General features: G+C 54.3%; 1 protein-coding gene across 1 annotated transcript in view; it reads left to right on the top strand.

Annotated features, from left to right (window-relative positions):
* Positions 1-17704, top strand: part of CDH22 (cadherin 22) — a 121987-nt gene that overhangs the window by 70466 nt on the left and 33817 nt on the right. Inside the window, exons 4-5 of the mRNA XM_045528554.1 lie at positions 4842-4961; positions 14184-14351. Coding sequence (XP_045384510.1) covers positions 4842-4961; positions 14184-14351 — 288 coding nt within the window. The remainder of the gene's footprint in view (positions 1-4841; positions 4962-14183; positions 14352-17704) is intronic.

The raw sequence follows: 17704 nt of genomic DNA, 5'->3' as shown, positions 1-17704 counted from the left end.
TGGTCACCTCAGCTGAGCACTCTATTCTTTTCCAAAGTGCTTCATCTCTTTCTCTCATTAAGGGGTCTCCTACATCCAGGGAGGCAGAAGTGATAAAGTGTTATCTCCATTTTACAGAAGGGGAACTGAGGCCCGATCAGATCAAGTAGTTTTTCCACAGCCACACAAAGCCGAGGACAGGGCTGGAATGAGAATTTAGGTCTGCAGTCCCTGAGCTCTGCCCCACGAAGGACCATCCCCGCCTAGAGCCAGCGGGGGCTCTTCCTGGGGGCTCTGGAGCCTGAGTCTGCAGCCTCAGCTGCATCTCACAGACACCAAGGGTTAAGGGATAAGAAAGGAAAGAACTCTGGCCTGGGAGCCAGGACAAACCATGTCAGAGCCGCCCAGATAAACCAGAGATGAGGAGTGGACAAGCCCCCTCCCTCCTGATGCCAGAGCCCAGGGGTCACCTAGTCAGGGCCAAGGACACGGCCCCAGGTGCCTCCTGGCTGTAAGAGAGGAGGGAAAGGAATGAACTCCTAGTGAGCACCTGCTACACACCCGACTTCACCAGCCACTTAAACCTATCGTCTCTAATGCTCATGGCATCTCAGAGACTCAGAGTGGGCTCCTCTAATATTACAGGTGAGGACACAGTCCAGATGGGGGAAAACATTTGACTGAGGTGGGGCACAGAGTGAGGAAGTCATGGGATTTGAACCCAGGACTCTGGGACGCCAAAGCCCACCCAGTCTCCACAGAGATGTGAGGGGCGTCCCCTCTCAGGAGTGTCTGACTTCTCATTCTGGCTTCGGTGGGAGGAGCTCTGATGACCAGGTGGCATGTGTCATCCTGGCTGCTTCCTTCTGGGTGTGAGTCTCAGTATGGGCTCAGTCAGTCAGGAAGGGCGGCATGCTGGCCGGACAGACCCGGGTTTGACTCTTTCCCTACTACTTACCAATGATGTGGCCTTGGGAAAGCCCTTGAGCCCCTCTGTGACTCAGTTTCCTCATCCATTCCATCAGGGGCTGGGTCTAGGGCATCTCTTAAGCTGGGAGGCACTTTAGAATCACTCTGGAGCCTGTAAAACTACCTTTGCCTGGGCTGCACCCCCCAAGAGTCCTATTTAATTGGCCAGGGATGGGGCTCAGCATCTGTTTTATTTTAAAGCTCCCAGGAGATGCTGTTGTGCTGCCAAGCCGAGAACCGCTGGTTTCTGTGCTCTCCAAGGGCCAGCCTTTCCATATCTAACATTCCACCTGGTTCCTGGGGCCCTGAGGTGCTGTTTGCCCAAGAGTCAGCTGGGCAACCCTTCCTGTTCCAGCCTGGAGCGGAAGTGCTGGGGGCCCAGTACCATGGACAGCGAACTGCGCATCCCAGCCAGCCCAGCCCTCCTCGGGGAAGTTAGGGGAGGAGAATCTGAACTCACCTTCTTGCCCTTCCCCTCCTCTCCTCTTCCTCTCACTGTCTCTGAGTCTTCCCTTTCACTCACCTCTCTACTTCAACTCCAGTCCACCCTTCCTCCTACCTTAAGGCAGGATACGTGTGGGTTTTGACATCAGATCCACCCGGGTTTGAATCCTGCTTCTACTTCCTTGCCTGATGAACTTGGCCAGGCACTGTCCTCGGTGCCGAACATGGAAATCTATCTGAGTTCTCACAATGATCTGTGAGTTTGGTAGTGTTGTTACCCCCGTTTCACAAATGAGGAAAGTTGAGGTTCAATACTTAACTTCACTCAGCCTCCATTTCCTCATCTGTAAAGTAGAAATCTTAATAGAGCCCATCTCAAGGCTTTATTTTGTAAATTCCGTGTGATAATATACATCAGGGCTTATAGTATCTAACACAAAGTAGTTATTCAATAAATGGAATCTACCATTATCATTGTTATTGAATAAGGATATATGATTAATAATGAGTTTCAATATTAATTCACATTGGCATCCTTCGCCTTGCATAGCGGTCTGCTCAGCTGTAGAGTGGGAACAACGCAGGGGTGTGCTGGAGTCGGCTGTACCCGCTCATGGGAGCCCCATATTGGTTTTCAAGAGTTTTGTGGGCCAGCTGGTATCACATTGGTAGCTTGAAATTGGGTCATGACTTGAGTATTTACACCATGGAAATCAGCAAACACCATAAAGCAGGGCATTCTCCCCACCCCTCCACCCCCTGGGAGCCGACGGTTAGACATTTACCAGCACACCCCTGCGTCTGTATCACAGAGTTGATGTGAGGTCTAACGATGGACACGACAGAACACTGTAAAATGTAAATTGCCGAGCGCATGGGGGATGGCCCCGAGGTGGTTCACAGCAGCCACAAACCTGGCTCCCTTCTGTCTGCCAATTCTGGGGAGCTGCTGACTTGTGAAGGAGGTGGGAGAGGTTGTGTGGCCCGAAGAAGCTATTCCCGTGGGGCCTGGGGAACCAGTGGTGAATCACTGACCCTTCACCATCCCCACGTGTCGGCATTAACTGTAATGGCTGCAATAAAGAATCCCGGATTGGGGAAATGATTCCATCATCCCCTCGGGAGTTCCTGGGATGCAGCCAGGGAGAGAGAGAGAGAGCTCAGCCATGTCTCTGGGGAGTCACTCAGCCCAGCATTGTGCCTTGCTGGGGGCGGGGGAGAGCCTGCAGAGGGGATTCACAGGGAGACCCTCTCGCATAACAGTTACAACAACCACTATTTATTTCACAGTCACCATGTGCCTGATGCTTTATGTATCTTCTTCCATTTCAATACCTCTGTGAGGGGGAGGCGTCATTGTGCCATTGTATACTAGCATGCCATGCCTCCCGAGACAGCGATGACCACTGGGTGCTTGGCATGGGCCAGGCACTGTCCTCGGTGCTGAACATGGAAATATATATTTGAATTCTCAAAATGATCTCAGGAGATTTGTAACACTGTCATCCTCATTTCACAAATGAGGCGATTGAGGCACAAAGGGATTCGTGACATGTCTGAGGTCAAACTTCTACTAAGTAGCAGCACCATCACTCACTGACTGTGACTCAGTACACCAACCACCAGCCCCAAAGTCAATGTGCTTGTGCTGACGTTGGTTCCCAAAAGGGCTTCTGCATCACAGAATCCTGAGTTCAAATCCCACCACCACTTCCTCACTCTGTGCCCTCAATCAAATCTTTTCCTCTATCATCTGACCTGTTTCCTCACCTGTAATATTAGAGGGTCCCACTCTGAGTCTCTGAGATGCTATGAGGATTAGAGGTGATGGGTTTAAGTGGCTGATGAAGCCGAGTGTCCAGGGGGTGCTCACTAGGAGTTCATTCCTTTCCTTCCCCATGCATAGCCAGGAGGCACCTGGGCTGTGCTTTTGGCCCTGACTAGGAGACCCCTCGGCTCCAGCGTCAGGAGGGAGGAGGCTTGCCCACCCCACTTCCCCTGCTTCCCTGGCAACTCTGATGTGGTTGACGTGGAGCTGGAGCGGCCAAAGAGAGAGGCGCATTGCAGGGCCAGTTTAGGAGGCTCTGGCTGGCAGGGGGGAGTGGGAGAGGGAAATAAGAAATGCAAAAGAGTGAAAAATAAATACATGTGTCTGTCTGGAATGATCGAGGGCCCCAGGCTGGAGGTGGGAAAGGCGGGCGGCGGGCTGGGCTTAGCAGAATTGCTGCAGTAGCACTTCCAGAGTCTTACTCATTAGCCAGGCAGTGAACTGGCCTCACCTCCCAGCATGCGCCCTGCTGGCCCAGAGAGCCCCCCCCCAGCCCCAGGAGGGCCCCACCCTGCCCCACCAGCAGGGGACCCAGCAGAGGGTATCTCCCTGCAGGGGGGTCTCAGTCTCTTCCCCTTTGGGTTGTATCCTGAGCCCCCAAGACTCCCTCTTGGGTCTTCCATCTCATTCCCTTCCTTCTGGAAGGGTTTGGATGGACTAGACGGCTTTGCTGCCCCCCCATCTGACCCCCCCCTACCCTTACCCTCTCCCCCGCCTGGTCCAGCCACACGTCCCAAGCCTGCTTTCGTCAAATTGAACATGATGTCAAATTAGAGCCATCTCTGGGACAGGCCGAAAGAAGCTCCCAGTTTAATGAGGCAGCGTCGAAAATCAATAACTTAATTGCCGCTCTTTGATGGACTTTTATCCAATTTATACTCTCCCCAGCAGCCTACGTGCAGAGCATGAGGAGAAGTGCGTGTGTGGGGGGGGGGTATGTCTGGGCACCCGGGGGAGGGGCGAGGAGGGCACCAGGGCTCACAGCCAGCTACTTGCCAAAGGGAAAGCTGGTGCTGCCACTCTCCTGCCCACGAGCCAAGAGACACTGGCCTCTGAGCCCCAGTGGACTTAGTTGTCCCTCTGGGCTGTCCCCTACTGCCATGGTGGGAGGGAGGAGGCAGAAGTCTCTTGAAGACTTAGGAGGGGCTGGAGTGTGTGGAAAGACCCCTGGGCTGGTGGGAGTCGGGTCCTGGTTTCCAGTCCTGGTCCTGGCTCTGGCTCTGACTGTGATGACCTCAACTGGTGACGATTGTTGCCACCATGCTTGAGAGGCTGCTCTGACCTGCTCTGTGCTTGGAGTTTAGAACTCATTCCCTCAACCTGGTGAACCAAGGACTAGGATTACCCCCATTTTGCTGAAAAGGGAACTGAGATTCAGAGGGGCTGTTCTTCCTCGCCAGAGTCCCACAGCTGGGAGCCCCCCATGGGGGATCTGAACCAGGTCTCACTCCACGGTGGCGCTGGAGCCAGTAGGAAGGCCCCGAGTCAAGAAGCGGGTTGGGACTCAGAGTGAGGATGGGTACTCTCTCCAGCGAGTCGTCTTCCAGGAGCCTGGGGTGGGGAGAGGTGAGGGGACAGCAGCCCCAGATGACGCTTGTCTCGCTTGGTCCCCCGGGCCCAGGCACGTCGGTGATGCAGGTGATGGCCTCGGATGCAGACGACCCCACGTACGGCAGCAGCGCTCGGCTGGTGTACAGCCTGCTGGACGGCGAGCACCACTTCACCGTGGACCCCAAGACCGGTGAGGGGCGGGGATGGGCCAAAGGGAGCCGCAGGGGGCGGGACGAGGGCGGGGGTGGGGCCGCAGCAGCCAAGGACACCCCCAGACGTCTGGCTGGCCTTCTGCCCTGTCAACAGCTGTGAGGGCAGCACAGAGGACAGGAGGCATCTGGGGCTACAGGAGACTCCAGGGTCACGGAGAGGGGAGGATCAGGGTTAGCTGGGCAGGAAGGGGGAGGGCAGAGGGAGGAAAAAGGAATGGGGGTTGGGGCATCCTGCAAAACTGTCAGAGAAACAAAAAGGCAAGAGACTGTGGGTGTCCTGAAAAGACCTCAAAGGTCTAAACTGAGTGGCTCCACTTGTCCTTGGAGCTAAATTGCAGCCAGTTTGTCCGCAGCTCTCTCCGGGTCGGGTAGCAATGTAGGTTGGGGGAAGCGGTGGCTGGTGAAGTGCTCCGTTGCAGCTGTTTTGGGAGCTGTGTTCACATGGCAGTTGTTACCGGTCTGGTGGAAAGACGGGGACACTTAAGGACCATTATGGAAGGGCGGCTGCTTTTTTGCTTATCCTTGGCCCCTCCAACACCACCGCCAAGCCATGGTGCAGCACCTCTCCCACGGTCCCCCACTTCACTCACTGTGAGGTTAGAACTTGACTAGTCTCTGAGGATCCTTGGGGGAGGAGGGCCGGGAGGACAGAATGAGGAGACTGAGGCCCAGAGAGGCAAAGTGCCTCACTCAAGGTCACACAGCTAGGGTGGCTGCTGATTCCAACAGGGGCACTCTCGCTGCTCCTGAGATAGGGGGGGCAAGGCAGGGATGGAGGTGGGAGATGAGATATCAGATGCCACAGAACATTTATCCAATGCCCTCATGGGGCTCTAAGCCCCGTGGGGCAAGGTGACGGGCATATGCGTGGGCAATTAGGACGCAAGGCTTTTTGGAAGCAGCAGCAGCAATCTCCAAAGGGAAGAAGCTGTCGGCCAGACAGGCTGCAGAGAAGGGCATTCCAGGCAGAGGGCATGGCTCAGGCAAAAGCTGGAGGGACAAGAAGAACCAAGGCATGAAGGAAATCGTGAGCAACTCAGGCCTGGGCAATCATGCATGTTGAGAGGTGATGTCGGCAGGCTGGTGTCCGCCAGGCTAGGAGCTTGGATTTTATTCTAAGGGCAAGGGGCCAGGGTAGAGGTTGAGGGCAGGGAGGGGGGAAGTTGATGGATTTGGGTTTGGGATTTGTGTGTGTGTGTTTCATTTAGGGGGGAAGGGGACAGATTCCATTCTCTGAGCACTGTTATAATTGTATTCTCTTACACATAATATCTTCATTAGTTTTTCTTCTTACAAAAGTAATACATTTTAGAAAATATACAAACATTAAAGAAATGTTAAAAAGAAAAAACAAAGTGCTTCCCACTCCCTATCCCCAGTAATTACAGCCCCAAAGGTAGCCACTTGGCATATATATCCTCGGAGATCTTAGACTCATTCACTTGAAAATATTGTCATTTTTTAATAGATACACATTTCAAGGTTTAAAATTCAAAAGGTCCAAACAGGCATTTAGTGGCAATTCTTCACCCCATCCAGTCCCCCAGCCACCCAGTCCTTGTCCCCAAGGCAACCAAGACAATTTTCTTGTGTATCTTTCCAGAGCTCTTCTATACATGTACAAGAAAATAAGGTACATGTATTATATTTGTTTTATTTTTTTTACACAAATGGTAGCTATAAACACATGCTATACACAGGGCTTGCCTTTTCTGCTTAACAATACATCTTGAAGATTATTCCATATCGGTACATAAAGAGCTTCCTCATTCTTTTATTTAACGGGTGTTATGGATACACTAAAATTTATTTAGCCAGTCCCCTCTTGATGGACAGTTACGCTGTTTCCAATCTTTTTGCTACAATGAACAATGCTCCAGTGAATAACCTCATACATACATCATCTTGTGCTTGTGTGAGTATATCTGCAGGATAATTTTCAGGAAGTGCAAAAGCTGGGTCAAAGAGCACATGCATTTGGAATCTCGATAGATAAGGCCGAAATGTACCAGATGACACTCCGAGAGCCACGTGTGAGCGTGCCTGTTTCTCCTCCCCCCAACCCCAACATTGAGGGTTCATTGATGACTTCTAAGCAAGGAAGTGACAAGCTCAGGTTTTCATTTTAACAAGGTCCCTTGGGCTGCTGCTCCAGAGCTTGGCTCAGAGGCAGGCATTGGAGACAGGAAGGCCCCAGAGCCTGGGGTGCCCAGCGTAGAGCCCTGAAGGACAAAAACCAAAAGCTGCACCCTTTCCTGACACCTACTCAGACTCCTTAACCTGCCTGTTGAGTTCGGAGGCCAGAGATGATGAAGGGTTGGTAGTGAGGGTTAGTTGAGACATTGTAGAGAAACAAGGAGGGTGGCAGAGGTCGCAGCAAGACCCTGCAAAGGGTAAACCTTGGGGGCCTAGATAAATCCACAGGACTAGGTTGAGGGAGGAGTCGGGAGTTTCTCTCAAGCCAGTTGGGTGACTTCATCTAGGCAGGGGCACCTCCAACAGAGACAGGAGGGATGTGAATTAAGAAAACCATCTAGGAGCAGAGGAATGAGCCAGTGTGTCCTGGCATCCGGTGCAGAGCTGAATAATTCCGCTTTAAGCATACTGGCCCTAAGATGAGAAAAGAGGGGGAAGGAAACATCTGTAACCTCTAGCAGGCCCTCTGAGAGATGGGCGTGGAGCTCCAGGAATGGTCGGGGCTCTTTAAGCGTCAGTTTCCCTCGGTGATAACAATACCCACCCCACATGGCTGTTGTGAGGATTCCACAGGAAAGTTCATTCATTCAACAACTACTTACTGAGTGCCTGCTATGTGCCAGGCTCTGTTCTAGGCACGGGGAATGCAGCAGCTGGCACATCTAAGGCTCTGCCCTCATGGAGCTTGTATTGAGGTAAAGAATACAGAAAATGAGCACAGAGCATTTAACATAACATCAGGTACTGATGAGTGTGAGGATGAAAACCAGAGCAGAGTGAGGAGACAGACGCAGATTAAGAAATCAGACGGGCCTTTCTGGGGAAGCGACCTTGGGGCAGAGACTGAATGAAGCAAGGGTAAAAGCCATGTGGGTTGCTGGGGAGGAGCATTGCAGACTCAGGGGACAGCAAGTGTGTGACGTGCTCAGCCCAGCACCTGGTGCCAGGGGATGATGATGGTGGTGGAAAGCCTTCATCCATTTAGCCCGAGGAGGAGGGAGCAGACCTTAGGGTTGGGAAGCCTTTGCGGGGGAGGAAGAGGACGAACACAGGAATAATGGAAGGGCCAGGACGGAATCTAGGGGGAGGCCAGGGTGGCAGATGAAGGATCAGAGTCCACGAGGGTGAGGAGGGCAGCCAGTGTCTACGGAAGAGCATCCCCCAGCGCAGAGGGTCAGGAGGAAGGTGGCAAGTGGAGGCCAGAGTGCCCAGGGGAGCAGGACCAGTTTCCAAGGAGCCAGAGAGTAAGCAGCAGGTGTGGCAGGTGAAGGAGGTCCAATGGGGTCCTCCTTCCAGGGTCCCCCAACTTCTCAGTCTGAGAGGGTCCTTCTTGCCGTTTCCGAGGAAGAGCCCTCCGCCTTGCCCACAGCCCCATGGCAAGAGCCGCCCTGTGCCATTCCCAGCCCCAGCTCTATTTCCCCAGCCAGGAATATTCCGCTGATGCGGGTCTATATTTAGCAGCTGCTGCGAGGTACAGTCTGTTCTCGCTGTGCAGATAGCAGGGAGCAGAGCCGGAACGGGGCCTGCGAGGAAGGTGTGAGGGAAGGGAGGAGGCGGGGCAGCGCCAGGCCCCCGTGCCTGAGGAGGAATTAACTTGTGTGTTTTAAAGGCCAGGCCTGCCAGCAAACCCCCCACAGGGGCGACAGGGATGGCATTTGCAGGCTAATGAGGCATCACACGGGCTCCAGGGCCCCTTCTGCAGCATTTGGAGGGGACAGCGGGGGGCGGTGAGGACAACAGCCGGAGCCGGGACGCTGGGTGAAGACAGGGCTGTGGGAGCCGAGGCCAGGTTATAATTATCAGCCCCCGCCCACCACCGCCCCTGCAGGAACAGAAAGACTCTCTGAGACTCCAGCGTCTCTGCTGAAAATCCTCCGCTGTGCGGGAGATGTCCGTTTCACCGGGAGGGAATGAAACTAACATTTGTGGAGCACCTTCTAAGTGCCAGATCCTGAGGTCAGGATAATTAACTAGACCTGGTTTCTGCCCTCATGGAGCTCTGGTTCTAACAGAGAAGCCCAAAACACAGGGACAGCTGCACCCGGGCTGAGAGAGGGGTGGCGGAGGGGCCGGGGCAGTCGGTCAGTCAAAATGCTGTCTGGGCGCCTGCTGTGTGCCAAGCCCTGTAGATACCATGATGAGCATGGATCTCTGCCCCTGTGGAACTTATCTATGCGGTCCCCAACCCAGGACTTGAGGAAAAGCATCAGCGAGGCATCTCCAAAGTGTAAGTCCTGCTGCTGGAAGCTTCGTCTCATTTAACCCTCTCAATAGCCCTACTGGGTAGGACAAGAGACAGAGGCTCAGAGCGACTCCAGAACCCGCCCAAGGTCAGATGATAGCCTGTGCAGGGCGGGAAGACTGGAACCCACACCTGTCTGACTCCAGGGCCCGGCTTTCCACACTCCCTGCCGTCTGGCGCTGTGGAGCCCTGGCACAGCAGGCCCGCTGTGAGAGTCGAATGAATGAATGTGTGGACAGATGAACGTGCAGAGGCAGAAGGTTTCCAGAACAACTTCATGGACTGACTTGGGATTTTTGTACCTAGACCCCCCAGGAGTGCAACAGCCTCCAGGGTGCTTCTCCCAGTACCGGGAGGGAGAGTCCCTGGCGGGGTGAACCCAGTAGCTAGGAAAATATGCCATCAGTTCCTCCCAGCCCTGTGCATGGCTCTTAGGAATGTGACTTTGCCACTGTTGCCACTGAGGGGTGGAGTCTCTGCACCTCTTGAATCTGGGCGGGCCTGGGACTTGCTTTGGCCAATAGAATGCAGCAGAATGGATGTTATGCAAATGAACAGATTAGGCCTTAAGGGACCTTTCAGCTTTCACTTTTGCTCTCCTGGAACACAGTCCTGAGATTGCCATGTGAGGCTGCCAGTCTACTAGAGGATGAGAGAACCAACCTGTCCCAGCCACAGCCAGGACCAACTGCCAGGCCTATGAATGAGCCATCTTGGACCTTCTGCCAGCTGCTCCTCCCGTGAGACGCAGCTGAGTGACTGGCCCAGACTGAACCGGCAGAGGAACAGCCCAGCCAACTAGACTTCTCTATCAGTTATCTGCGGCTATGGAGCAAACTGCCCCAAAACTTAGTGGCTTACAACAATGATTTATTATTGGTCACACTTCTGCAGGCTGGCTGGGCAGTTCTTTTGCTGGGGTCACTCCTGTGGCAATGGTCAGCTGTCAGTTGCCAGGGGCTGACTCAGCGGGGACAGCTAACATGACTGGGGCTCTCTCTGAGTGGCCTTTCATCCCAGGCCTCTTCTCAGCACAGTGGTCTCAGAATTCCAAGAGGACAGGCCTATGCACACAAGGGCTTATCAAACCTCTGCTTTTGTCATGCTTGCTGATGTCCCATTGGCCAGGACAAGTCACACGGCCAAGGCCAGGGTCAGTGTAGGAGGGGACAACCCAAGAGCATGGATACCGAAAGGTGTGGTTCATTGGGCACTATCACCATAGCAACCTATCTGCAGCATGTGACCCTAGGAACGGAATCCAAGGGCAGCATGGCCTCTGAGTACTCCTTTCACACACACCCAGAGATGGCACTTGGATAGCACATTCTACATGGCTTCATGGCCAGTTTCCAAGTGAGAAGGGTTTAGTGTCCCCAGTTTCTCTGGAGCTGGAAGTGACAGGGACAGCAAGGAGGGTAGCCAGGTGGGGCCTCTCTCCTCACCCACAGCGGTGGAGCCAGACCTCTGCTCCCAGCCCCACTCAGAGCTGGGATGCTGAGCCTTTGGTGCCCAAGCCCATAGATGCACAGTGGCGCCAAATCCTACCACGAAACCTCGACCTTCGGTGGGATCCTGGGTGGAAAGTGACAAGCACAGCAAGTGTTCAGCCAAGGTCAGCTCCCTTCCCTGCCTTTCTGCCAGGACGCCCAGCTCCATGGGCTGGTGGCCACTGCACTGTTGGTCTCTCTGTCTGCTGTGTCCTCTCCCCACATCTCTTCACCCCTTCCTGTCTCTCCCTGTCTATGGTCGGTGTGTCCACCTGTGCTCTCTGTCATTCTTTGCCCTGTTTCCTTCCCTCCTTCCTTTCTCCTTCTCTTTGTTTCTCTCTGTCTCTCTGTTGGTCTCTCTCTCTCACTGTCTCTTCCTGGGCATCTCTGGCTTTCTCTCTGGCCTTACCTCCCACCTTCTCCCTTTGGTCCTTTTAGTTCTCCCTACTGCTCCATGCTCTTCACCCCTCCTCCTCTACCTCCCTTTCTTCTCTTCCTCTCTGGCTCTGGCTCTTTCCCCAGAACTCCTTTTCTTCTCTCTCTCCCCTTCCCTCTCTGCCACCTTCTCCTCTTCCTCTCCTGTCTCTCCCCCTTCTGCTCTTTCCCTCCTTCCACCCACCCAGGGTGGAGGATAGACAGACCCCACCTTCCCAGCACAGCCCCTGCCATCCAGAGCTGCAGACACTCGGCCCGCAGACAGCTGACACCCGGAGGTGCCCCTTTCACAGCCACGGTGTTTCCGGGCAGCACCTGGTGGGTGGGCCGAGGGGCTTGCTGCACCATGAAAACATGGCTTGCCTGGTCAGGACCGAGAAGAACAGGAGGATGTTCCAGGGGCTAAGCAGGACCACCCTCTTGGACATGGGGTGGCTGGGACAGGGGAGATGGGGTGGACTGGGAAGGGACCTCCATTTGTATGGCAGTCTAGCAAAGAAGCTGAGAATATGGACTCGGGTGCCAGAGTGCCTGCGTGAATCTCGGCTGCGCACTTTATACCCGCGTGACCTTGAGCAAGGTACTTAGCCTCTCTGTGCCTCTGTCTCCTCATCTATAAAATGGGCATAATCACAGCACCTTCCTCTGGATGTTGAGAGGATTAAAGGAGGCAACTCACAAAGTCAATGCACATAAATGTTAGTTATTCTTATTTTCACATAACTCTCATGAGATGAAATCCTACACTAGCTGTTTTCAGTGGTTCTCAACTGATTTTGCCGCAAGGACCAACTGACAATGGCTGGAGACACTTTTGGAACCGAGGCAGAAGGTTGCTGCAACTGGCATCTAGTGGGTCAAAGCCAAGGATGCCACTAAATATCCTACAATATATAGGACACACATACACACACACACTCTCTCTCTCTCTCTCTACAAAGACTTTTGCCCATAATGTCAATAGTGCCAAGTTTGAGAAATTCTGTTCTTTAGGTAGGTATAATGGTTGTCCCCATTTTGCAGATAAGGAAACTGAGGTTCAGAGAAGTGAAGGGATTTGTTCAAAATCACATGGCCAAAAAAAAAAAAGGCAGATCTGGGATTTATCCCAAGGCAGTCTGCTCCCAAGACTCCCCTGTTCCTGGGAAGACCAGCTGTGGCAGAGGAGGAGTCGGGGGGCCTATTGAGGAGTCCTGAGGGCCACCAATAGACGACCTGTGTGACCCTCGATTAGACAGAATGCCCATTCCCTATCTCCATGTGATCCCACAAAAGCAGGAGCGCCACCTGGGTGCCCCTCCTCTGGCTACCCCAGCCTCGCACAGAAATACACACACAGACGCACATACACGCACACGCTGCAGCCTCTCCTCCCATTCCACTGTCTTTGCTAGAGGCTGGGGACTCGTGGGGACATCAGGTGTCAGAGCTTGGGTTTTATGGGGCACATCATGGGGCTGCTGGTGCATGACTCCACCTGGCGCACAAGCCCTGGGCACCACCTGTCACCACCTGGTGCTCGGCAGGTTGGAGTGGGTGGCGGGAGAGGCTCTGAATGCCTCATCAACTCCCCCTCCCAGACCCAGTCTCTTCTGCTGGCTGGGAGACAAGAAGCCCAGCCTTCCCCTCAGCAGAGTTAATCTTGCAGTCACCCCTCTCCTGCTGCCCCTCCCCACTTCCATCGACAGCTCAGAGGACTGTCTGTTCAGCGATTAGCTGGTGCCTGGACAGAGGACTCACCAGGGGGAGGGACGGAGGCCCCCAGGGCTGGGGGAGAATTTAGCTGTGGGGGAGGGTGTGGATAAGACTGTGTGAAAGTGGCTATGAGTGTGCACTGTGTGTGTTCTTATGTGCATGGCCCACAGGTGTGCGTACAGGTGAGCATGGCACCGGAGTGAGCGTGCCTGAGTGTGGATGTGAGTCCAGTCCCCCGCTACACGCCCACCACCTGCCACTCTGAGCCTGGCTCTGGGCTGACTGTTGCTCCCAGAGATGAATCAGGCACAGGCCTGGCTCACACATAGAATACCAGGTGGGGAAACTGAGGCCCCAAAAGTGGGACCGGTCGCCCAGCGGCGGGGTGGAGATCACACAGTGGCAGGTTCTAGTCCACCGTAGGCCTTTTTTTTTTTTTTTTTTTGGCAAACTAAGTAGTCTGTTCAGTTGCTTTGGTGTTGTCTGTGTGTGTGAGAGAGTGTTTGAAAGTGTATGAATGTGCGTGTCTATGAGAGTGTACGGGGTGGGGAACCTGCGGCCTCAAGGCCACATGTGGCCCCCAGAGCCCCCGGCGCAGCCCGTCGACCACACTCCGGGACCCAGCGGCTCGTAAGGAAACTCCCTCAACCACACAGACGCAGCATAAGAGCACCACGCCCGCGGGTGCTTGTTAACACGTCTGCGTGTGTGTGTGCGTGTGTGTGTGTGTGTGTGCGCGTTATTTGTGCAAGTACATCTGTGTGAGCATGAGTGGGGGGGTGCGTGAATGTGAGTGAGTATCCTTAGGAGCCTGTGTGTGTTTCTGTGTGTGTGTTTGTGTGAGTGTGTGTGTGTATCCGTATGAGCCTGTGTGTGGGTGTGTGTAAGTGCATCTAGACGACCCCGTGTGAGTGTTTTTGTGTGAGTGTGTGTGTAGCCACATGAGCCTGTGTCTGAGTGTTCCTCTGTGAGTGTGTGAATGTGTTTTCTGCGTCGCCCGCTCTCCCTCCGCCTGAACTTGAACTAACCCGGAGCTCACCGGGTCGTGAGCTCACTGAGTCGTGCCTCAGCCTGTGCGGGGGTCTCCACATCAGCCGGCCGCTGGTGGGGGGTGTCCCTGTCCTCACCCTCACTCCCCACAGGCGTGATCCGGACGGCTGTGCCTGACCTCGACCGTGAGAGCCAGGAGCGCTACGAGGTGGTGATCCAGGCCACGGACATGGCGGGTCAGCTGGGTGGCCTCTCGGGCTCCACTACCGTCACCATTGTGGTCACCGACGTCAACGACAACCCACCTCGTTTCCCGCAGAGTGAGTGAGGCCTTCTCAAAGGAAGGTGCATCTGTGTGTCTGTCTTAGCCCATCCGAGCCGGCCACTGAGCCCAGCTTCCTCTTAGGCTTCCCAGCAAAAGGGGGACGCCCACCTGTCTGTCTGTCAGTCCACCCAAGTCACCCACTGGCCCCCCCACCCCCTCCAATCACACTTCCTGCAGAGGAAGCTCCAGCAGTGCCTGATTTCCCACAATCCAAGGAACGCCGTCACCTTCCCAGCCCTCCTCTAGCTTCCTGCAGAGGCGGGGCCCCACCTGTGCACCCCGCTGTCCACCCCCCAGCCCCGCTGGCCGTGCCCACGGCCCTAGCATCTCCTCGCACAGCCTCGTGCTGCTGAGCCGGGCTTGCCAAGGGAAGGTGTTGGGAGGGGCACACAGGGACGGAGGCGGCCGCAGCTGCCACACCGGGCAGAGGGAGGCCCACAGTTGTGCGTGGAAAGTCTGGGTCTGAGTGACAGTTGCCTCCTTCCTGCTCTGAGCCTGGGCAGCAGGAGTCTGAGCTTCTGAGGTCTTTGCAGCCTCTGCCTCTCGCTGGCCCAGTCCCCCACCTCCCTATCAGCCCAGCCAGCCCTTCTGTCCCGGGCTCAGGCCAAGAGCCACGACAGGGAAGCCACCGAAGCTGGCAGAGACTAAATGCCGCGGGGAGCTGGGCTGATTCCTATCGGGCGAGTCATTACTTGAGGTCTGCTGCTCTCACATTAGGCCCCGCCACAGGGGACTGACCCCCGCGAGATAAGGGAATCCAATCCCTTAGCTGAGAGCGCAGCATCATCTCGGCCTAGCGCCTCAGCCCAGACACAGAGTGGGGTGGGCCGAGCCCACCAGCCGGCTTCCCGTCACCAGGGAGCCTGGCACAGCAGCCAGCCCCCTGCCCACCCTCTCAGCCCCGCCCCGCCCCGCCCCGCCACAGAAGGGGACGCTGCAAAGCACCCTGCAGAGGGGGGACCCACGCAGTCTTCCACCCTGCGTGCCATGCCGGGCTCTGTGCTAGCTCTCAGCTGGGAGGGGTGGGCGGAGCAGAGAGGAGGCCAGGGCCCCAGGAAGGCTGGCTTTCCTTTTCTTCCTTTCTCTTTCTTCCTTTCTTCCTTTCACGTTTCTTTATTATGAAATACAGCACATAAACAGAAGGGCATAAAATACGAATGTCCAGTTCAACACATAATCATAAAGCAAACACTTTTGTGACCACCAGGACCCAGAAGCCCAACATGTCCTTCCCTTCCCCCTCCTCCAGGATGAACTGTCACCTGCTGTATGATCACCACCTCCCTGCTTTTCTTTAGCGTCGGTTCCCCTGTGTGTGTCACCAAACATTCTAAAGTCACCCATTTTTGAACCTTCTATAAATGGGATCGTACAATACAAATTGTTTTTTGTCCTGCTTTTATCTCTCAAAGTTATGTTTATGATATCATGCCATTGCTTCCAGCCATAGGTATTCATTTTCATTGCTGTATAGTATTCCATAATTTATCTATGCTGCCGTTGATGGACACTTCAGTTGTTTCCAGTTTGGGGCTATTGTGAAGGACACTGTTTAGAACCTCGTTGCATGTCTCTCAGTGCCCACTTGCACTCATTTGTGAGTGTATATACAGACAAGGAGAATTGCTGGGTCATGACATGCTCATCTTCAGCTTTGCTAGGTAAAGCCAGACTCTTCTCCTCCACGAGGAAATGCACATGTCCGTTGCATCACAGCCTCGCCGACACTTGCTATCGTCAGACTCTTTGCTTTGTGTTCATCTGGGGAGTGTGTAATGGTAGCCCTTGCTGGTGTTCATTCACACACTCACTCGTCCCTCACATTTCATTTGCGCGACAGCCTGGCATTGTGCCAGGCCCTGGGAATGCCTGATGAATAAGAGATGAGGCCTCTGTCTTCCGGGAGCTCATGCCCGAGAGGGAATAAACAGATGAGAGTCAAATGCAGTAATCCCCCCGATGGGATAAGCGTGGGGCCACGGGGGCACAGGAGCAGAGCCTGGAGGTCTGGGAAGGTCCCTAGAGGAGGTGACATTCAGTGAGGAGTAGGAGCTGGGGAGGCAAAGGCAGAGAGAATAGGGAGAGAGATTGCCAGGAGGGGAGAGAGAGAGCAAGTCGTAGTTACAGGATCACAAGAACCTCAGCCAGGGTGAAGCTGGAGCTGGGGTGGGGAGTGGAGGATGCACCTGGAGGAGTCAGCAGGGGCGAGGCAGCGAGCGTTTTGTAGGGCAGGCCAAGGGGCTTGCACGCCTCCATCCCAAGGGCAGCAGGGAGCTATGGAAGAGGTTAAAGCAGGGGAATTGCATGTTTGCCTTGTGTTTTAAAAAGTGCCCCCTGGCTGCTATATGAAAATGAATCAGGGGCAGCCACTCCACACAAGGATTGTCTGGACCTGTGGGGACCCCAGGAGACACATACCCATAGCCTCTGCTTCTCCCGGGCTGGCCCACCACTTAGCAAGTCACCCTCACCTCGACCTCGGCTCTAGTTGGAAAGCAGGGTGCTCTTTGTGTCCCGTCTGACCTCATTCCTTCTAGTTTCCCCGCTGCTTCTCCCCTCCAGCCACGATGGCCATCTTGCCATTCTTCAACCATGCCAGGCATTGCACCCACCCCAGGGCCTTTGCACCTGTTGTCCCCTCTGTCTAGAATGCTCTTTCCCAAGTTTCTGCTTGGCTGGCTCCCTTCCCTCCCTCAGACTTTTGCAGAAATGTCATCTTCTCGGGAGGCCTTTGTTGATCAGCCTACTTAAAACCGCACGACACCCTCATTGGCAGTCCCATACCTTCCTTGCTTTGTTTTTCCCCTAAGTACCTATCACCATGGGACACACTGTATGTTTTACTGATGTGACTGTTTAGTGTCTTTCTCTTTCCATTAAGAAGAAAGCACCAGGGGAGCTGGGATTTTGGTGCATTTTATGTGTTGCGGTAACTCCAGTGTCTAGAACTGCATGATGTCTGGGACCTCATAGGTGCTCAATGTCTATATTGAAATGAAGGAATACAGGCTGTTAACATCAACAGCAAAGTCAGTATGGAGCCTTACCATTGTAATACAGTTTGTTCCGCTTATTGAGTAGCTACCATGTGCTAGGCACTGTACTAAGCATTTTAGGTGCATCATCATCCAAGTCTATTGTCACAACAGCACTGCTGTTAGGAAGGCGCCATTATTATTTCCATTCTACAGATGAGGAAACTGAGGCTCAGGGTTACATAGCTGGAACTGACTCCAGAGCCTTAACCTTTAGTGCTATGCTCCTCTGCTCCCCTCACTGGGCAGATGGGGACACTGAGGCCCAAAGAACTGCAGGCATTTTCCAGAGTCAATCAGTGAATAAACACAA

Source organism: Lemur catta, chromosome 17 (genome assembly GCF_020740605.2).
Source record: "Lemur catta isolate mLemCat1 chromosome 17, mLemCat1.pri, whole genome shotgun sequence".
In the NCBI taxonomy this organism is placed as follows: Eukaryota; Metazoa; Chordata; class Mammalia; order Primates; family Lemuridae; genus Lemur; species Lemur catta.
This window is presented reverse-complemented; position numbering and strand designations above follow the sequence as displayed.